Below are 21,095 nucleotides of genomic sequence, written 5' to 3'. Positions count from 1 at the left end.
TGGGGTACTCTTGGTCAGAAATGGGAATTCTAGACTGGAGATTAGATTAGAGGCTGCTCTGGTCAGAAAAGTGGGACTTAGGAGTGAGGATCAGGGTAGGGTTAGCCCAGTCAAAAATGGGGGTCCAGGATGGGAGGTCGGGTTATGGTGAGAAATGGAAGTTCAAGGTTAGAACTGGGGGTGCCAAGGCCAGGCGCGGTGGCTCACACCTGTAATCCCAGCACTTTCGGAGGCTGAGGCCAGTGGATCACAAGGTCAGGAGTTCAAGACCAGCCTGGCCAAGATGGTGAAACCCCATCTCTACCAAAAATACAAAAATTAGCCAGGCGGGGTGGTGAGCGCCTGTAATCCCAGCTACTCGGGAGTCTGAGGCAGAGAATTGCTTGAACCCAAGAGGCAGAGGTTGCAGTGAGCTGAGATCATGCCACTGCGCTCCAGCCTGGCAACAGAACAAGACTCTATCTCAAAAAAAAAAAAGGAAAGAAAAGAAAAGAACTGAGGGTACCCCGTCAAGAAATGGGGGCTCTGGGTTAGGGGCTGGGCTGGGTGCCAGGGTGGGTCTGAGGTTCATCACCAGAGATAACTCCCATGGTAGGCCACGATGTTGGCGTGCCGGCAAGTTTTCAATATGAGGATTTCCTTCTGAAGGGTGGAGACATCATCATCTGTGAGGAGGGCAGGAGAGAAGAGGCAGCTCGCACGGGGAGAGAGCTACAGGGGAGGTGACCCCACTGTCCCAGGAGGCGAAGGTGGGGATGTGGGGAAGGAGCTCCATGTTCCCTCCTCACCAGGCTCCATCTTCACCATCTTCAGTGCCACCAGGTCCCCTGACACCTTGTCTCGAGCCTTGCAAAGGGGAAGTTGGCAGTCAGGCAGGCTCCATTTGCCAGAGTCCGTCCACAGCATCCCTGAGTCAAGGTCAAGGACTGGGACCCCCTCTTGCAGCCTCCTCCCTACCGAGGCCTCGCCTTAAAGGTCACCGGTTTGAGGGTGTTGGGGACAGAGGGGCTTCCTCACCTTAAAGACTTCCCCATACGTGCCGCCACCCAGTCGCTGTAGCAGGTCATAGTGGTCCCGGGGGTCTCTATTGAAAATGTCAGGGTCCACGAGGTCCATCCCTGGGGGCCGGAGCTGGGCCTGCGCCCAGGGGCCAGCAGGGCCTCAGGGCTCAAGTTCTGGCACCTCCCTCCGTCCCCAGAAGCCCTGCACCCGCCTTCCCTCCGCGGGCTGTGGCCTCCCCCCTCCCCACTCTCGCTTCCTGCCCCAGCTGCACTGCACGGCTGTGCAACGGGCTCCACCTCCCTCCCCCCGCGCCGTCCCCTGGGCTCTGAGAGCCTCTGAGGGGCAGCTTGTCTTGGGACCCAAGGGACCATCCTCAACCTCCAAGGCTCAGGGCTGGATGTAAATGTGATGCAAATGATCTTAATCGTAACTGGGTTGGAGGGGGGTGCCTTAGAACCCCCGCCCCGGTCTCCTAGGTAGTGTCTAAACCTCTGCTGGGTGCTTGAAGGTTTGGCCACAACCCGAAGGCGGCAGGTCTGCACAGGGATGGCTATGCAGTGTACATGCGTGTTCACCTGTCACATACATGCACTTGGGTTACCTCCTCTGCACTGCGCAGGCGTGTAGACGTGCATCTGCCTGGATACCTGTGTGCACAGTACACACGTGGATGTACCCAGGGCATATACCTCCACATACATGGCACATAACTGCATTTTGTAGGCCTGCAGTGTACAAAACCTATACATAATATATAATTCATGGCAGTACACATGGGACGCTCGCCCTCAGCTCCAAAACCGGAACCTAATGGAGACGGGGCGCGATCCGGCGAAGTCCAGGAGCCCTCACCCCAGCCCCTGCCCGGCAGAGCACAATAGCTTTGTGGGACCCTCCTTCTGGAGCTGGGGACCAAGGGCAGAGACTTGAAACTGGAGAGCTCAGGATCCTGCACCAGGCGCCCAGGCCTGTGGCAAGAGGGACTTCATAGAACACCTCCCTCGGAACTTGGCCATGGCCTAAACAGAAGGCTGCTGCGTGCATTCCCGCAGAGCTCCGTGGCCTCATGGCCGCGCGCAATACAACGCGCGCGCACGCCGCCAGAGCTCCGGCTGCTTCCCGGTGAGTTCGCGCGCGCACGCTCCCGCGCCACCGGCACTGGAACTGGGTCTGTGAGGCGGGGGAAAAGCTTAGCCCCGCCCCCTCGCCACGAGAGGCGCCTGCGCAGTGGGATACAGTAAGCTTTTTCTCACGCTGTCTGTCCGGCTTGAGTGGAGCGAATGCGCACGCGCCAATTGCGCCTGCGAGGAAGAAGTCACGTGGCAGCCGGAAAGCGTGGCGGCTGCTACTAGAGCCTTTCCTTTTACCGCCCCCAAGAAGCTGAGCGACAACAACGACGTCGTTTCCGTTTTCACCACCTCTTCCTTTTCCCGTCCTCGAGGACGCCGTGCCGGGCCAGTGTTAGCCTCCAGCCCTGGTTGTGGAAGGCGACAGAAGTCATGGCGATGTTTGAGCAGATGAGAGCCAACGTGGGCAAGTTGCTCAAGGGTATCGACAGGTCTGAGCCCGGTCGGAGGGAGCGATCTGGCCAAGCGGGGCGGAGGAGAGGGTTTTCCGGAGACAGCAAGGGGTGGTCAGGGTCCTGGGCTTGCCGCGGGGTGGGGTTTCTCTATCCTCCTGGAGGAGGAGATGCTTAAAGAAACGGCACTGAGCTGGGGGTAGTGGCTCACGCCTGTGATCCCAGCACTTTGGGAGGCCGAGGTAGGTGGGTCGCCTGAGCCCAGGAGTTAGAGACCAGCCTGGTCAACAGCCATACCCCGTCGCTAAAAGAAAGAAACAAAAGCACTGCAAAGGCCTAGAAGCGAGAGAATCTTGGTACCACTCAGTCTCTTCGTGAATTGCCTTAAGGTTTCCTTCTCTGCTCTGCCTCCTTTGAGTGCCTCTTAATTAATCTCTCCCTTCTCTGCTCCTTACGTCATTCATTCTCCACACGTTTACTGAAATAAACTGTCAGTGCTAGGCAATGCTGGGAACCACAGGCGAATCAGACAGCGGCAGATCATGCCTTCACGGTCTGAGTTCCCTTTCCATAAGGGAGACAAACCTGACTACAGACAGCGATAGCCGGGAGAGGTTAGAACTGAAATGGGGGAAGCAAAGGCCAGAGTGTTCAGGTGGACACGGAGGAAGTAGGCAGCGAGGTGGGCAGGAGAGGATGGGGCTGGATCAGGGTTGGAGGCCTGAGCAGGGGAGGAAGGGGTGAGTAGCAGAGACATTCAGGAGGCCAGGTGTACAAGCTGCAGTGACTGACTGGCTCAGAGGTTGAGGAGGCATCCTAGGCAAGACCCAGGGCTCCAATGGAGTTTAGAGCTTAGGCGAGAGGTCTGGGATATGAATAAGTTTTACTAGAGATTATACTGGACATAATTCACTACCTGGATAGAGCAAGTGGCCAGTGCCAGATTTACAGGGGAAGGGTGGGTGGAGCAGGTTACAGTGGCCCCTTGCTCCATAAGGTGGCTGGCCTCAGCTTCTGTCTCCTCTGTGCTCACCTATCTTGATTCTCCTTTAGGTACAATCCTGAGAACCTGGCCACCCTGGAGCGCTATGTAGAGACACAGGCCAAGGAAAATGCCTATGATCTGGAAGCCAACCTGGCTGTCCTGAAGCTGTAAGTGTCCAGCTCTCTGTCTACATTCCCATTTCAGCAACTAGCAGGGTGCCACTCCCAGTACAGGGCAAGGGGGTGGCTGGTAGTATCCTGCACGATGCAGCATCTCTTGGTGTGCAAGACTAGGAAGCCAAGGAAGTTGGGACAGGAGGAGGGATGAGGAATGGTTTTTGAAAAATCACTTGCCGGGCGCGGTGGCTCACGCCTGTAATCCCAGCACTTTGGGAGGATGAGGCGGGTGGATCACCTGAGGTAAGGAGTTTGAGACCAGCCTGGCCAACATGGAGAAACCCCATCTTTACTAAAAAATATAAAATTAGCCGGGCATGGTGGCACATGCCTGTAATCCCAGCTACTCGGGAGGCTGAGGCAGGAGAATTGCTTGAACCCAGGAGGCGGAGATTGTGGTGAGCCGAGATCACGCCGTTGCACTCCAGCCTGGGCAACAAGAGCAAAACTCTGTCTCAAAAATAATAATAAAAAATCAATTAGGGTGGCCACAGGGGCTCATGCCTGTAATCCCAGCACTTTGGGAGGCTGAGGCAAGAGACTCACTTGAGCCAAAGAGTTCGAGACCATCCATGACAACATAGCGAGACCCGACTCTATAAAAAAATTTAAAAATTAATGTAGTGGTGTGTGGCTGTAGTTCCAGCTACTTGAGAGGCTGAGGTGGAAGGATCGCTTAAGCCTGGAAGATCGAGGTGCAGTGAGCCATGATAGTACCACTGCAGTCCAGCCTAGGGGACAGAGTGAGACCCCTCTTTTTAAAAAAAAAAAAAAAGAATTACCAATTTGGGTGACATGGCACAACCCTGTCTCTACAAAAAATAAGCGGGGCACAGTGGCTCACGGCTGTAGTCCCAGCTACTTGGGAGGCTGAGGCAGGAGAATTGCCTGAGCCTGGGAGGCAGAGGTTGCAGTGAGCCAAGATCATGCCACTGCACTCCAGCTTGGGTGACAGAGTGAGACCCTGTCTCAAAAATAAATAGCGATTAATTACAGAACACATATACGGCTAATACATTAAGCAAACATGTAGTTAAACAAATTATAAATGAGAGCCTACATAATCGCCATTTATGTTGCAAAGTTATTGCTAGCACCACAGGCTCTTTGCCCCATATGCTCTATGACAACCAATTCCCCTACTCCCCCATGCTTTCACGGCCTGGCTTTATGTGATGGTTTACTATGCATGCATACATCTGGCTCAGCTCAGCTCAGGTTTCCCTGCTTTGAACTTGATACAGATGGAGTGCATATAGCACAAATGCTTCTGCATTTGCCATTTGCTACTCAGCACTGGGTTTGTGAGATCCAACCAGTTTTTTGTTTTTGTTTTTGTTTTTGTTTTTTTATATGGCTGCAGTTTGTTGTCATGGATGTATAGCTCTCCACTGTGTCACTTGTGTGGCCGTCCTAATGATCTCTTCTGGCTGTTGATGGACATGTGTGTTCTTCCTGCCCTTTTTTTTTTTTTTTTTTTTTTTTTTTTTGAGACAGGATCTTCTGTTGCCCAGGCTGGAGTACAGTGGCACAGTCATGGCTCAGTGTAGCCTCAGCCTTCTGGACTCAACTGATCCTCCCGCCTCAGCCTCCTGAATAGCTGGGACTACAGGAATGCACCACCATGCCTGGCTAATTTTACTTGAGTGCTTCTTTCTTGCTTTCTTTCTTTTTCTTTTTCTCTTTTTTCTTTTTTTTTTTTTTTTTTTGAGACAGGGTCTCTCCTTCTTGCCCAGGCTAGAGTGCCTTGGCGTGATCTCATGATCTCAACTCAGTGCATCCTTTGCCTCCCAGGTTCATGTGATCCTCCTGCCTCAGCCTCCTAAGTAGCTGTGACTAGAGGTACGCACCACCATACCCAGCTAATTTTTGTATTTTTAGTAAAGACGGGGTTTTGCCATGTTAGCCAGGCTGGTCTCGAACTCCTGACCTCAAGTGATCCACCAACCTTGGCCTCCGAAATTGCTGGGATTACAGGCGTGAGCCACTGCACCCAGCCTAATTTTTGTACTTTTAGTAGAGACAGGGCTTTGCCATGTTGGCCAAGCTGGTCTCGGAACTCCTGATCTCAGGTGATCCACCCATCTCGGCCTCCCAAAGTGCTGGGATTACAGGCTTGAGCCACCCACCGACCCACCCCCCAACCTTCTGTTGTCCTCTTTTGCAAGGGAGGAAATTGTCAGCCCCTCAGTTTCCTTTCTCTGCTCCTCAGCCTTTCAGTGCCTCTTAATCTCTCTCTTCTCTGCTCCTGGTGTCATAAATAAGCAGTCCAAGGTCACTCCGCAGGGAAGTTTAAACCGAGGCAGTCTGGCTGTGGTTCCTTAGCCACTACTCCAGACTGCTGCTGCTGTTCTCATTTGTTTATAAATCACTTAGCAGTGTCTGCCCCATTGGGTGGTTGTGAGCATTAACTGTCCCTGTTCACAGAGGAGAAAAGTAGGCTCAGGGAGGTGAAGGTTACACAGCCGGGAAGCGCTGGGATTAGGATTGGAACCCAGGCATGTCCAGTTCCCAAACTCCAGAATAAAGCAGTGGACAGCCTGCCTGGCACCTGGTGAGGATTGGGGACTTGGAGGTGCCACTGTGTCCACGTCTCTTGTTATTTTTCTTAGGTACCAGTTCAACCCAGCCTTCTTTCAGACCACGGTCACCGCCCAGATCCTGCTGAAGGCCCTCACCAACCTGCCGCACACAGACTTCACTCTGTGCAAGTGCATGATCGACCAGGCACATGTATCCGGGGGGGGTGTGGGAAGGGGCCAGAGTCAAGGCACATGAATTCCTGGGGAGACGGTCTGTGGGTGCATCCACAAACAACAAGGGCCTGCTCTGGTCCAGCGTGGCAGGGTGCTGGACCGTGCGGGGACACTGTGGTGACTGAGACAGGCCTGGGCCCTGTCTTCACAAAGTTGTCGCAGTTCAGTGAGGAGACAGACAGTGATAGACTGGAGTGGTCAGGGTTGGGTTACAAGAGTCACAGCAGCCGGGCACGGTGACTCACGCCTCTAATCCCAGCACTTTGAGAGGCCAAGGTGGGTGGATCACCTGAGGTCAGGAGTTCGAGACCAGCCTGGCCAACATGGCGAAACCCTATCTCTATTAAAATACAAAAAATTAGCCAGGCACAGTGTCACACACCTATAGTCCCAGCTACTCTGGAGGCTGAGGCAGGAGGATCACTTGAACCTGGGAGGTGGAGGTTGCAGTGAGCCGAGATCGTGCCACTCCACTCCACCCTGGGTGACACAGTGAGACTCTGTCTCAAAAAAAAAAAAAGAAGAGCCAGAGCAGGCACCTGACCATTTGGGTGGGGGAATATGTGGTCATGAACACAGCCATCTGTATTTACATTCTGTAGAACAATGTCTGGAAAGGTGGAAAGGTACCCAAGAATTGCAAATGACTGTTACCTCCCAGCAAGGATGGCTGTCAGACAGGGGAGGGAAGACCTATTTTGCCACTGTTCACTCTTCAATATTTTTAACTAGAAACTGTATAAACCAGGGCCTCCTGGAGGAGGGAACATCTAAAACATAAGGAGTTAGGTGAAGGGGTAGGCAAAGGTGATCCAGGCAGAGAGGACACTCATGGGCTAAACGAAGCAGAGCTCGGTGCTGTTTTTCAGGAATAGTAGAGGAAGCTTGACATAGGAATGATTTAAGGTGGGGTTTTTTGTTTGTTTGTTTTATTTTATTTATTTATTTATTTATTTATTTATTTTTTGAGACAGAGCCTTGCTCTGTCACCCAGTCTGGAAGGCAGTGGTGTGATCTCGGCTTACTGCAACCTCCACCTCCCAGGTTCAAGCTATTCGCCTGTCTCAGCCTTCTGAGCAGCTGGGACCACAGGTGCATGCATGCCACCACGCCCAGCTCATTTTTGTATTTTTAGTAGAGACGGGGTTTTGCTATGTTGGCCAGGCTGCTCTCGAACTCCTGACCTCAGGTGATCCGCCCACCTCAGCCTCCCAAAGTGATAGGATTACAGATGTGAGCCACCGTGCCCAGCCTATAGATTTTATTTTATTAGTAATAATAGTAGATTTTTTTTTGTTAATTTTTTGTTGTTGTTTTTTTTTTTTTTGAGACGGAGTCTTGCTCTGTCACCCAGGCTGGAGTGCAAAGGCATGATCTTGGCTCACTGCAACCTCTCCCTCCCGGGTTCAAGTGATTCTCCTGCCTCAGCCTCCCAAGTAGCTGAGACTATAGGCATGTGCCACCATGCCCAGCTGTTTTTTATATGTTTAGTAGAGATGGGGTTTCGCTATGTTGGCCAGGCTGGTGTCGAACTCCTCACCTCAGGTGATCCACCCGCCTTGGCCTCCCAAAGTGTCAGGATTACAGGTGTGAGCCACCAGGACTGGCATGTCATTTCTCATCTTTTGCCATTACAAACAGTCCTGCAGCCAACATCCTTTCTCCTGCATACATTTGCAGGAGAAATAAGCTGGCTTCCTTTTCCAGCTCTTTTTCTGAGCTGAAGCTTTGGAAGAAAGCAGCCAGAAGAAGGTAGGTGGGGAGGGGTGATCTGGGGCCCAACCTTAGGCTCCGAGGCCAGTTTTCCTTAATGCTTCCTCCCAGCAAGAAGAACGGCCAATCCGACAGATTTTGTACCTCGGGGACCTGCTGGAGACCTGCCACTTCCAGGCCTTCTGGGTAACTTCCCTGGGGTCCAGGGGCAGGGGAGATGGCAGGGCCTTGTGGAGCTGAGTGCTAAAAGTAACAACGGTACACACTGACTGGCTTCCTGCTTTGGCGGTGGGCCCAGTGCTCTGCCTGTGTGTGTTTGTGGAATTATCATCCTCTCGCGGAGCGGGTACTCACAGGTCATCCCTGTGCCCACAGGCTGAGCCGACCCTTTCCCCTCTCCCCCGTCTTTCCACTGAGCCCTCTAGTACACACCGTTGATCAAAAGTCCTCCAGTGGCTGGGTGTAGTGACTCACCCCCGTGATTCCAGCACTTGTGGAGGCCAAGGTGGGAGGATTGCTTGAGGCCAGGAGTTCCAGACCAGCCTGAGCAACACAGTGAAACCTCATCTCTACAAAATTGAAAATTAATTGGGTGTGGTGGCATGTGCCTGTACTCCCAGCTACCCCGGAGGCTAAGGTGGGAGGATCGCTTGAGCCTGCGAGTGAGCCGTGATCACACCACTGCACTCCAGCCTGGGCAACAGAGCAAGACCCTGTCTCAAGAAAGAGAAATTCTCTGTCTCTTCTGCCTGTCTGACACGCTCTGCCCTTCTTGCTCTAACTGGAACCTGGCCCCCCACTTCTGCAGCCCCCTGAGTGGCAGGCTAGATCACCTCCTGGCTCCTATCTCTTCTGATACCCTCAGTCTTTTTTGTTGTTTTTGTTTGTTTTTTGGTTTTCTTGAAATGGAGTCTCACGCTGTTGCCTAGGCTGGAGTACAGTGGCACGATCTTGGCTCACTGCAACCTCCGCCTCCCGGGTTCAAGTGATTCTCCTGTCTCCCGAGTAGCTAGTACTACAGGCACGCGCCATCACGCCCAACTAAATTTTATATGTATTTTTTATTTTATTTTATTTTATTTTATTTGAGACAGAGTCTCAGTCTTGCCTAGGCTGGAGTGCAATGGCGCGATCTTGGCTCACTGCAACTGCTGCCTCCCGAGTTCAACCAATTCTCGTGCCTCAGCCTCCTAAGTGGCTGGGGTTACAGGCATGTGCCATCACACTGGCTAATTTTTGTATTTTTAGTAGAGACGGGGTTTTGCCGTGTTGTCCAGGCCGGTCTTGAATTCCTGACCTCAGGTGCTCTGCCTGCCTCAGCCTCCCAAAGTGCTGGGATTATAGGCGTGAGCCACCACGCCGGGCCGGAAACCCGCAGTCTTAAAGTGTGTGTGTCATCACTTCCTGCCCGGTATCAGTCCCTCTGGTGACTGCTCTTTGTTTCTTGAAGAATTCAGCCCCTGGCCAGGCGCAGTGGCTCAACGCCTGTAATCTCAGCACTTTGGGAGGCTGAGGCAGGTGGATCACCTGAGTTTGGGAGTTCGAGAGCAGCCTGACCAACGTGGAGAAATACTGTCTCAACTAAAAATACAAAATTAGCTGGGTGAGGTGGCACGTGCCTGTAATCCTAGCTACTTGGGAGGTTGAGGCAGGAGAATCACTTGAACCCGGTGGGTTCAACCTCACCTAGAGGTTGCGGTGAGCTGAGATCACGCCATTGCACTCCAGCCTGGGTGACAGAGTGAGACTCCGTCTCAAAAAAAAAAAAAATTCAGCCCCTTCTCACCGGTGCTCTCTACCACTCCTGCCGTAATTCTTAGATGGTTAGAAAGTAACACAGAGGATCCTTTGACCACCCAGACCTCTGGGTCCCTTGCTGTCTTGGCCAGCTGTCTTGTACTAAACCTGACCTCAGCCCTTCTCTTCCAATCATATTAGACCTCTGAGGCATTTATTTTCTTTATTATTTTTTTCTTTTTTCTTTTTCTTTTTTTTTTTTTTTTTTTGTTTGAGACAGTGTCTCGCTGTGTCACCCAGGCTGGAATGCAGTGGCACAATCTCAACTCACTGCAACCTCTGCCTGCTGGGTTCAAGCAATTTTTCTGTCTCAGCCCCCCAGGTAGCTGGGACTACAGGCATGCACCACCACGCCTAGCTAATTTTTGTATTTTTAGTAGAGACGGGGTTTCACCATGTTGGCCAGGCTGGTCTCGAACTACTGATCTCAAGTGATCTGCCCGCCTTGGCCTCCCAAAGTGCTGGGACTACAGGTGTCAGCCACCATGCCCAGCCCTCTGAGGAATTTTTAAAAATTGATACTGATACTTGGGTCCTGCCCTCACAGAGTCTGATGTAATTGATTCAGTGTAGCCTAGGCCTTGGGATTTTAAAAAGTTACCGTGGGTGATTTGGACATCTGTCCAATGTTGGGAACCACTGCCGTTACCAATAATGGCTCCCCCCTCCCCCTGTGAGTTTCCAGCATCTCCACTCTCTGACCACTTCCTCCTAGCTTCTCAGCTCACTCCCACAGGGTCTCCATCCCCACATTCTTGGGCCTGACCATTAGCTCCATCCCTCTTTCTCTGCAGGCTTCTCTGTTCCGCTTCCTTCTCTTAAATCACATGTGCTGGCTGGGCGTGGTGGCTCACGCCTGTAATCCCAGCACTTTGGGAGGCCGAGGGGGATGGATTGCCTGAGGTCAGGAGTTCGAGACCAGCCTGACCAACATGGAGAAACCCCATCTCTACTAAAAATACAAAGTTGGCCGGGCGTGGTGGCGCATGCCTGTAATCCCAGCTACTCGGGAGGCTGAGGCAGGAGAATTGCTTGAACCCGGGAGGCGGAGGTTGCGGTGAGCCGAGATCACGCCATTGTACTCCAGTCTGAACAACAACAGCAAAACTCCATATCAAAAAAAAAAAAAAAATCGTGCCGGGCGCAGTGGCTCACGCCTGTAATCCCAGCACTTTGGGAGGCCAAGGCGGGCGGATCACGAGGTCAGGAGATCGAGACCATCCTGGCTAACATGGTGAAACCCCGTCTCTACTAAAAATACAAAAAATTAGCCGGGCGTGGTTGCAGGCACCTGTAGTCCCAGCTATTTGGGAGGCTGAGGCAGGAGAATGGCCTGAACCCGGGAGGCGGAGCTTGCAGTGAGCAGAGATCGTGCCACTGCACTCCAGCCTGGGCGACAGAGCGAGACTCCGTCTCAAAAAAAAAAAAAAAAATCGCATGTACCTCCCCTGTCCCTAGCTGCAGCTAGGGTCTTGCTTCCTTCCCCAAGTCCTGGACGTTTCCTCATGCTTTATCTGTCTCCCTTTCTTCTCACCTCAACTTATGATCTGGCTTCTTGTCTCGGGAGAAAATAGAAGCAGCCACTGTAGAAATTGCACCTGTTCCTATCCCAGACCCTGACATTTTATGTGCAGCTGACTGCATACTTTTTTTTTTAAATTCTTAAACATTTTATTTTTTTATTCAAGTAAGAAATTATTGATTAGCTTCAGTTAATCCCACAAAGAAAATGATCAAATGCTTAAAATAATAGAGTTTACTAGTTCTACAACTGTTCTCACTAGCAGACTAGCAAATGAGATGTGTTGGAGATCTTAGACCTATTCCATGTAACAGACAGGTTTTTTTTGTTTGTTTTGTTTTGTTTTTTGAGACAGAGTCTCACCCTGTCGCCCAGGCCGCAGTGCAGTGATGCAAACACAGCTCACTGCAGCTTCGACCTCCCAGGCTCAAGTGATCTTCCCACTTCAGCCTCCTGAGTAGCTGGGACTACAGGCCCGCGCCACCATGCCTGGCTAATTTTTGTATTTGTAGTAGAGGTTGGATTTCGCCATGTTGACCAGGCTGGTCTTGAACTTCTGGCCTCAAGTGATCCTCCTGCCTTGCCTCCCAAAGTGCTGGGATTACAGGTTGAGCCACCACGCCCAGCCACAAATCTGGATTTCTGCCCACCTCACTGGCTACACGTTCCTGGCATCCATGTGGGGGATTCCCTCCCTTCTGTTGGAGGGAACTTGTACCACAGAGCTGACCTTTGAGCAGAAATCTGAAGGAGATGAGGGTGGTAGCCATGGAGGAGGAGAATTCCACACACAGGCCCTGAGGTGGGTAGGTGTCTGGTGGGTTTGGGGAGCAGCAGGGAAGCCCCTGTGGCTGGAGCAGGGTGAGTGAGGAGCAAGTAGGTGGAGGTGAGGGCACAGAGGTGACAGGCGGATTCTGTGTGGCCTCATGGGCTATGGTAGGAAAATTGGCCTTTTCTTTGAATGAGACAGAAGCAAAGGGAGGTGGCTGAATACACTTAGCCAATATGTGTCTGCCACCTTTCTCAGGGCTCTGGTTTCTGCCTGCCAGGTTCAAGCCTCACCTCCAGGATTTTGGACAAATCATTTAGCTGCCCTGGTCTCCTCATCTCTAAAATGGATATAACTTACATCACAGGGCTGCACTTAGAAGAATGGCTGTAGCATGTGGGGTCAGTGCTCAAAATGGTAGCTGCTTTTTTTTTTTTCTCCTGAGACGGAGTATGGCTCTCTCGCCCAGGCTAAAGTACAGTGATATGATCTTGGCTCGCTGCAGCCTCTGCCTCCCAGGTTCAAGTGATTCTTCTGCCTCATCCTCCCAAGTGGCTGGGATTACAGATTTCGGGCATCCACCACCACACCGGGTTTATTTATTTATTTATTTATTTAATTTATTATTTTTTTTTTTTGAGACGGAGTCTCGCTCTTGTCACCCAGGCTGGAGTTCAGTGGCACAATCTCAGCTCACCACAACCTCCATCTCCTGGGTTCAAGTGATTCTCCTGCCTCAGCCTCCTGAGTAGTTGGGATTACAGGAATGTGCCACCACGCCCTGCTAATTTTGTAATTTTAGTAGAGTCAGGGTTTCTCCATGTTGGTCAGGCTGGTCTCAAACTCCGACCTCAGGTGATCCGCCCGCCTCAGCCTCCCAAAGTGCTGGGATTACAGGCATGAGCCACTGTGCCTGGCTAATTTCTTTATTTTTAGTAGAGACAGGGTTTCACCTTGTTGGCCAGGGTAGTCTCGAACTCCTGACCTCAAGTGATCCACCCACCTCAGCCTCCCAAAGTGCTGGGATTCTAGGTGTGAGCCACCACACAGGGCCTGGTAGCTGCTATTCTTGTTAACATTACTGAAGAGGTGGGTTGCCCCTCCACACCTGTGGGTGTTTCTCGTTCGGTGAACGAGAGACTTGGAAAAGAAAGAGACAGAGACAAAGTATAGAGAAAGAAAAAGGGGGGCCCAGGGGACCGGCGTTCAGCACACGGAGGATCCCACCGGCCTCTGAGTTCCCTTAGTATTTATTGACCATTATTGGGTGTTTCTCGGAGAGGCGGATGTGGCAGGGTCGTAGGATAATAGTGGAGAGAAGGTCAGCAGGTAAACACGTGAACAAAGGTCTCTGCATCATAGACAAGGTAAAGAATCAAGTGCTGTGCTTTAGATATGCATACACATAAACATCTCAATGCCTTGAAGAGCAGTATTGCTGCCCCTATGTCCCACCTGCAGCCCTAAGGCGGTTTTCCCGTATCTCAGTAGATGGAACAAGCAGTCGGGTTTTATCCTGAGACATTCCATTGCCCAGGGACAGGCAGGAGACAGATGCCTTCCTCTTGTCTCAACTGCAAAGAGGCGTTCCTTCCTCTTACACTAATCCTCCTCAGCACAGACCCTTTACAGGTGTCGGGCTGGGGGATGGTCAGGGCTTTCCCTTCCCACAGGCCATATTTCAGACTATCACAAGGGGAGAAACCTTGGACAATACCTGGCTTTCGTAGGCAGATCCGCAGTGTTTTGTGTCCCTGGGTACTTGAGATTAGGGAGTGGTGATGACTCTTAAGGGGCATGCTGCCTTCAAGCATTAGTTTAACAAAGCACATCTTGCACGGCCCTTAATCCATTTTTGACACAGCACATGTCTCAGGGAGCACAGGGTTGGGGGTGGGGTTACAGATTAACAGCATCTCAAGGCAGAAGAATTTTTCTTAGTACAGAACAAAATGGAGTCTCTTCTTTCTACACAGACACAATAACAATCTGATGTGTCTTTCTTTTCCCCACACATTACTGATATGAACATTGTTGATACGTAAGATTACCAGTGTAGGCTGGGAGTGGTGGCTCACACCTGTAATTCCAACGCTTTGGGAGGCCAATGTGGGCAGATCACTTGAGCCCAGGAGTTTGAGATCAGCCTGGGCAATATAGTGAGACCTCATCTACGTAACAACAGCAGCAACAAAATCTCAGCACTTTGGGAGGCTGAGGCAGGAAGATCACTTGAGCCCAGAAATTCAAGACCAGCCTGGGCAAGGTAGTGAGATCCCATCTCTATAAATAAATAAAAATAAAAGCAAAGAATTTAAACATTGTGAACATCAATTCCCATCACAGCAAGCCCTGGATGAAAACATGGACCTCTTGGAAGGTATAACTGGCTTTGAAGACTCTGTCCGAAAGTGTAAGTCCCTCTCTGAGGCTGGGCTCCCCAAGGGGAAGGGGTAGGGAGTGGCAGCCAGGTCCAGGGGGACAGCTCCTCACCAGTTTTGTCTCTGACCTTCACAGTTATCTGCCATGTTGTGGGTATCACTTACCAGCACATCGACCGCTGGCTGCTGGCCGAGATGCTCGGGGATCTGTCGGGTAACGCCCTTTGGGTCCTGGTGCACATCTGGGAGCTTGGGGGTGGCTAGGGCAGTGGACCTCAGTCAGCTCCTCCAACGGGCCTGCCCGGGTCTCATCAGGTCAGCATGGAAGGCCCAGCCCAGGGAGGAAATAAGAACTTGGGATAAGACAGTCTCTGCCTTGAGGGAGATCCTATGCCATTTGCTCATTTATTTTGCATTAATTGAGTGCCTACCAAGTATCAGGCAGTGTGCTAAACTGGGCGCGCAGCAGTAAACAAAGTGGGATGGCTCCAATTCATTCTCATGGAGGTAGCAAAGCACATGGCGACATGTAGATGTCCAGTGGTGATTCATGTCATGAAGGAAAGCAAGACAGCTCACAGACCAGCGGCATCTGAGCCCTTACCTCTGTAGAGTGAGGCCCGTGGCCTGAGGTAGATAGAGCAGAGGAGGATAGTAGAGCAGGGCCCTGACTTGTAACGTTCATGGGCGGGGTAGCCAGGGTGTATGTGGCCACAGCGAGAGTAGAGAGGTGGGGGTTGGAGGGGCATCTCCAGGTCATGCAGGGCCTCGGGAGGACCTTGTCCTTTCCCCTGACTGAAAAGGAGCCACCGGAGGGCTCTGAGCGGGGAGGGCTCTGATCAGACAGATATTTTTTAAAGATCCCCCCAAAAACAAGAAAAGAAAAAAAACTTACTTGCTTACTTTTGCAAAAAGAAACATAGAAAAGGAAGTCAAGAAACTAAGGAAGGCTGGGCGCGGTGGCTTACACCTGTAATCCAGCACTTTGGGAGGCCGAGATGGGTGGATCATCTGTGGTCAGGAGTCTGAGACCAGCCTGCCCAACATGGTAAAACCCCCTCTCTACTAAAAATACAAAAAATTGCTGGGTGTGGTGGTATGCACCTGTAATCCCAGCTACTTGGGAGGCTGAGGCAGGAGAATTGCTTCAACGCAGGAGGTGGAGGTTGCGGTGAGCTGAGATCGCACCATTGCACTGGTGATAAGATTGAAACTCCACCTAAAAAAAAAAAAAAAAAAAACTAAGGAAGGCCACGTGCGATGGCTCATACCAGTGAGGGAGGCAGATCACGTGAGGTCAGGAGTTCGAGACCAGCCTGGCCAACGTGGTGAAACCCCACCTCTACTAAAAATACAAAAATTAGCTGGACATGTTGGCATGTGCCTGTAATCCCAGCTATTCAGGAGGCTGAGGCAGGAGAATCGCTTGAACCCAGGAGCAGAGGTTGCAGTGAGCCAAGATCACACCACTGCATTCCAGTCTGGGCACTTTTAGTAGAGATGGAGTTTCACCATGTTGGCCAGGCTGGTCTTGAACTCCTGACCTCAAGTGATCTGCCCACCTTGGCCTCCCAAAGTGCTGGGATTACAGGCGTGAGCCACTGCATCCAGCCAAGTGAAAGCTAACTTTTTTTTTTTTTTTTTTTTTTTTGAGACGGAATCTGGCTCTGTCACCCAGGCTGGAGTGCAGTGGCATAATCTCAGCTCACTGCAACCTCCTCCTCCCAGTTTCAAACAATTCTCCTGCCTCAGCCTTCCAAATAGCTGAGACTATAGGCCCCCGCCACCTTGCCCAGCTAATTTTTTTTTTTTTTTTTTTTTTTTTTTTTTTTAGCAGAGACGGGGTTTCACCACCTTGGCCAGGCTGGTCTTGAACTCATGAACTCAAGTGATCTGCCCGCCTTGGCCTCCCAAAGTGCTGAGATTACAGGTGTGAGCCACCGCGCCTGGCCAAGTGGAAGCTAACTTTCATTGGACATTTTATGTCATGCATTATACTAAGTGCTTTATATCAGATAGATGTTTTACATATTTAACAGTGAAAGGAAATTAAAGGATGTGAACATGCCTTAGAATTGAATATAAAAAGAATTACATGAACCTGTATCAAAATGATAATAGTCGCACAGAAAATTATTTCAGGTAACTGAACACTATTCTGGCCATACATCCTTACAGGCAGTTTTTTTTTCCTTTTAGAGATGGGGGTCTTATTTTGTTTCACAGGCTGATCTCAAACTCCTGTGCTCAAGCGATCCTCCCACCTCAGCCTCCCAAAGTGCTGGGATTACTGATGTGAGCCACCGCAACTGGCCCTGGCCAGCATATTTTCTAAGGGCAAAACAAGTGTATTGTGGCGGGGCGCGGTGGCTCACACCTGTAATCCCAGCACTTTGGGAGGCCAAGGTGGGCAGATAACCTGAGGTCGGGAGTTCGAGACCAGCCTGACTAACATGGAGAAACCCTGTCTCTACTAAAAATACAAAATTAGCCAGGCGTGGTGGCGCATGCCTGTAATCCCAGCTACTCGGGAGGCTGAGGCAGGAGAATTGCTTGAACCCGGTAGGCGGAGGTTGCGGTGAGCCGAGATTGCGCCATTGCACTCCAGCCTGAGCAAAACAAGAGCAAAAACTCCATCTCAAAAAAAAAAGTGTATTGTTTCTGGTAATGGTCATGTCATAATTTTGCAACCGTTTCATATAGGTTGTGGGAAAAGGTAGATAAATACGCTGCTCTTGTTAGGAACCAAGATTTGCCCAGGGAGAGAAAAGAGACGAATAGAAAAGAAATTAAGGCAGAAGCCCCAAGATAAGGCTGAAAGAGCTCACAGGCTCCCTCTGGCGGGTATTCAGAGAATGACCCGTGGAAGGGCAGGGGCGGAAGCAAGGAGACCAGGCCAGCTGCTGCTGTCCATGAGATGCCAGTGGGCAAGGGGGGCTTCCCTGGCTTCCTGAGCCATGACTCTATTGCCTCTCAGTCCCCTGGAACTGTGGGATCAGGCTGACCGAAGCCCCTCGCTGCCCCTGTCACCTGCAGACAGCCAGCTAAAGGTGTGGATGAGCAAATACGGCTGGAGTGCCGACGAGTCGGGGCAGATCTTCATCTGTAGCCAAGAAGAGAGCATTAAACCCAAGAACATTGTGGAGAAGATTGACTTTGACAGTAAGTGGTGGCCCACGGTCTCGGGCCTTGGGGCTAAGGGGGTGCCCCTCAAGGGAGGCCGAGGCAGGGGCCCAGAGGACCTGGGTAGATCTGCTCATGTTCTAGGCTGGGAAGTCTGCACCTGCCAGATTCCGTTCACCTTGTGTGTCGGGGCTGCCGCCCAGGGAGGAATAGCGGGGAGCTGGGTGATCCCTGGAATTTCTAGGCCTTGTGTCCTGCCCCATAGCACTCAGCAAGACTTCCTGGGGCCCAGCAGGGCCTCGCAGGGGGTCTCTGCACCCTTATTTGTTCCTGAGGACTGTCTGGCCATCTCTTTTATCCTTGGGGTGCCCAGGCCTCATGTGCAGACTTGGAGTCCAGTGAACAGTAAGAATCTTGATTCTCTAGTTTGGGTGATTCCACACCTTTGTGCCTCAGTTTTCTCATCTAAAAAATGGGGACGACTGCAACAGTAACGATGATGAACACTGTAGGTCCTTACCTCATTCGATCCTCAGTTGCTAAATGATATAAATAGTATCATACCTACCTCATGGAATCATAAGTGTGAATGCATGTATAACACTTAGTAAAGAGCTAAGTGGCCACACAGTTCATTAAATGTTCATTATGACCATCGTCTACACACATGTAACTAACACAGGCTCAACTGCTTGCTCAACTAAAAAGAGTGCAGTGGCTACTCCGGCAGCGGGGGCTGCTTCACTGCCGCTCATCATGGCACAGAATGTCCTGGAGCCAGGGAGAAAGGCACGGGCGGGCTGCTCCCTTCATCCCCGGTCTCCCCCACCCTGAGTGACTCAGGTGTTTTAAAGATGTGTTTGGTACAGCGTGGTTTCTTAACACAAACCAGCTAATTTTGTACTTAACTGGGGAACAGCATTGAGCAGGCAGCCATCTGCGCACTTGCGGCCCGTGGTATCTCACTTCTAAACGCCGCGTGACTGCTGTGTCAGGGTTCTCGGTGAGAACTCCAGCAAAAGATTCTGTAGTGAGGAAAGGGCCTCCTTTCTTTTCCCCTTTGGCTTCTGTCGCCCCACCCCACCTTCCTGACCTTTTAGGTCACAGGTGGAGAGGGCACTGCTGAGTCAACAAGGAAGAGGAGGAGGAAGGTATGAATCTCAGGGAAGCAGGAGCCCAGCCCTGCCGGGCGAGTACACGGGAGGGTTCTCTCTGTCTCAGTCTTGGCTCCATTGCTCTGTGTCCTGGGTCCAACAGGATAGGTTCAAAATACTCAGGAGGCTGAGGCAGGAGAATCACTTGAACCCGGCAGATGTGGAAGTTGCAGTGAGCCGAGATCACTCCGCTGCACTCCAGCCTGGGCAACAGAATGAGACTCTGTCTCAAAAAAAAACTTAAGAGTATCCTGCAAATAGTACATAGTAAATATTATTACCATGTAGGTAATTACAAACTACACTTCCCTGGCACTTTGTTCTAAGCACCTCGTTTGGTCCTACAATCCTATAAGGTAGGTGCTTCTTAACGATAGGAAGGTGATGCTCAGAGATGTTCAGTAACTTGTCCAAGTGACTCAGCTGTTAATTGGCAGAGCTGGGATTCGAACCTAGTCCTCCTTGCTTCAGAGTCCATCTTTTTAAAATACTGCACCAAACTGCCTTTGTGATGGTAACCGGGGCCTGGAAGGAGTTTGTGATCTCCCCCTAAAGAATTGTGGGTGCTGTAGCAGGTGGTTGGAGGTTTGTCTCCCGCCCTTCTCACCTTCAATCTGGTCTCTCCTTCCCACAGGTGTGTCCAGCATCATGGCCTCCTCCCAGTAACTTCAGGTGTTTAATAAAGATGTGTTGACTCAGCCCTACTGTCTCCTCCCTGGCTTCCTGCCTCTGCCCCTTGCCCACCAGAGGGAGCCCAGGAGCAGGCCTCTGCTCTGGGTGGGCCCCCCACCCTACCCCCAGCCCCCACCACACCACACCCCATGGCGGGGTTTCCGCCTCCTTTTTCCCCACTTTGACTTCCTCCCTTGCCCCACCCTACCTTCCTGATCTTTTAGGTCTTGGGTGGGGAGGGCAACATTGAGTCAGCAAGGAGGAGGGAGTATGAATGAATGTAGCAGCCCAGCCCTGCGGTGGAGGCTGAGCACCTCTGGGAGGAGTGAAGGTGAAGGTTCCCTCTGAAGGTGAAGGTTCTGGCTCTGTTGCTTTGTGACCTAGGTCAAGGGACCGTGCCTCTCTCTCTTTTTTTTTTTTTTTTTTTTTTTTAGACGAAGTCACGCTCTGTCTCCCAGCCTGGAGTGCAGTCGCCCGATCTTGGCTCACTGCACACTCCGCCTCCTGGGTTTATGCTATTCTCCTGCCTCAGCCTCCATAGTAGCTGGGACTACAGGTGCCCGCCACCACGCTCTGCCAATTTTTTGTATTTTTAGTAGAGACAGGGTTTCACCGTGTTAGCCAGGATGGTCTTGATCTCCTGACCTTGTAATCCGTCCACCTCGGCCTCCCAAAGTGCTGGGATTACAGGCGTGAGCTGCTGCGCCCGGCCAGGACTGCGCCTCTGTAATTCTCAGTTGCTTCATCTGCAGAAGGGGAAGAATAATGCACCCTTATTAAACCTATGAGGGTTCCTCCAGCCCTTGCCAGTAAAGGCCTGAGATCGGGGCCTGTCCTGTCCTGTCCATGCTCTTAGAAAATGTGAGCCACAGGCCGGGTGCAGTAGTTCACGCCTGTAATCCCAACACTTTGGGAGGCCAAAGCAGGAGGATTGCTTGAGCCCCAGAGTTTGAGACCAACCTGGGTGACAGAGGGAGACAGAGCCTTCCTTTGTCGCCCAGGCTGGTATGCAGTGGCACAATCTCAGCTCACTGCAACCTCTGCCTCCCAGGTTCAAGCAATTCTTCTGCCTCAGCCTCCCAAGTAACTGGGACTACAGGCACACACCACCACGCCCGGCTAATTTTTTTGTGTTTTAGTAGAGATGGGGTTTCATTGTGTTGCCCAGGCTGGTCTCGAACTCCAGGGCTCAGGCAGTCCGCCTGCTTCAGCTTCCCAAAGTGCTAGGAATACACGTGTGAGCCACCGCGCCTGACCAAAAAGTTTATTTTAAATAGCTAGGCATGGTGGCGCGTGCTTGTAGTCCCAGCTATTTAGGAGGCTGAGGTCGGCAAATCACCTGAGCCCAGGAGGTCGAGGCTGCAGTGAGCTGTGATCACTGCACTCCAGCCTGGGTGACAGACCCTGTCTCAGAAAATATAAGCCACTGTTAATTTCAGGCTCAGAAGTGTTTGTCACCAAGGTTGCAAGCTAGTCCTCAGTACTATTCCGAATGGAGAGGCTTCATGAGAAAATTAGTATATATA

The 21,095-nt window shown here is 51.5% G+C and overlaps 2 protein-coding genes across 5 annotated transcripts in view; one reads left to right on the top strand and one right to left on the bottom strand.

Annotated features, from left to right (window-relative positions):
• MAP4K1 (mitogen-activated protein kinase kinase kinase kinase 1) overlaps positions 1 to 1,402 on the bottom strand; it is a 30,429-nt gene extending 29,027 nt beyond the window's left edge. Inside the window, exons 1-3 of one of the 2 annotated variants that reach the window (XM_055250970.2) lie at positions 1,018 to 1,402; positions 789 to 846; positions 575 to 665 (exon numbers count right to left, since the gene is read on the bottom strand). In XM_055250970.2, coding sequence (XP_055106945.1) covers positions 575 to 665; positions 789 to 846; positions 1,018 to 1,116 — 248 coding nt within the window. In that variant the 5' untranslated portion in view covers positions 1,117 to 1,402. The remainder of the gene's footprint in view (positions 1 to 574; positions 666 to 788; positions 847 to 1,017) is intronic. The other variant, XM_055250969.2, reaches the window with a different exon arrangement.
• A 234-nt stretch (positions 1,403 to 1,636) lies between these two features.
• EIF3K (eukaryotic translation initiation factor 3 subunit K) lies at positions 1,637 to 19,597 on the top strand. Of its 3 annotated transcripts, XM_055251034.2 has the most exons (8): positions 1,637 to 2,560; positions 3,575 to 3,673; positions 6,295 to 6,415; positions 8,263 to 8,337; positions 14,586 to 14,652; positions 14,757 to 14,834; positions 17,657 to 17,782; positions 19,532 to 19,597. In XM_055251034.2, exons 1-8 carry the CDS (start codon positions 2,502 to 2,504, stop codon positions 19,561 to 19,563), a joined length of 657 nt encoding a protein of 218 aa, XP_055107009.1. In that variant the 5' UTR covers positions 1,637 to 2,501; the 3' UTR covers positions 19,564 to 19,597. The 3 variants fall into 3 exon arrangements, with proteins under 3 accessions (XP_055107009.1, XP_055107010.1, XP_055107012.1); XM_055251035.2 differs by lacking the exon at positions 14,757 to 14,834 and having other exon boundaries at positions 2,294 to 2,560; XM_055251037.2 differs by lacking the exon at positions 3,575 to 3,673 and having other exon boundaries at positions 2,337 to 2,560.
• Positions 19,598 to 21,095: the final 1,498 nt, after the last annotated feature.

The sequence above is a fragment of the Symphalangus syndactylus genome, chromosome 17 (assembly GCF_028878055.3).
Source record: "Symphalangus syndactylus isolate Jambi chromosome 17, NHGRI_mSymSyn1-v2.1_pri, whole genome shotgun sequence".
Classification (NCBI taxonomy): domain Eukaryota; kingdom Metazoa; phylum Chordata; class Mammalia; order Primates; family Hylobatidae; genus Symphalangus; species Symphalangus syndactylus.
The sequence above is the reverse complement of the archived record's forward strand: the minus strand, read 5'-3'. Positions and strand labels throughout refer to the sequence as shown.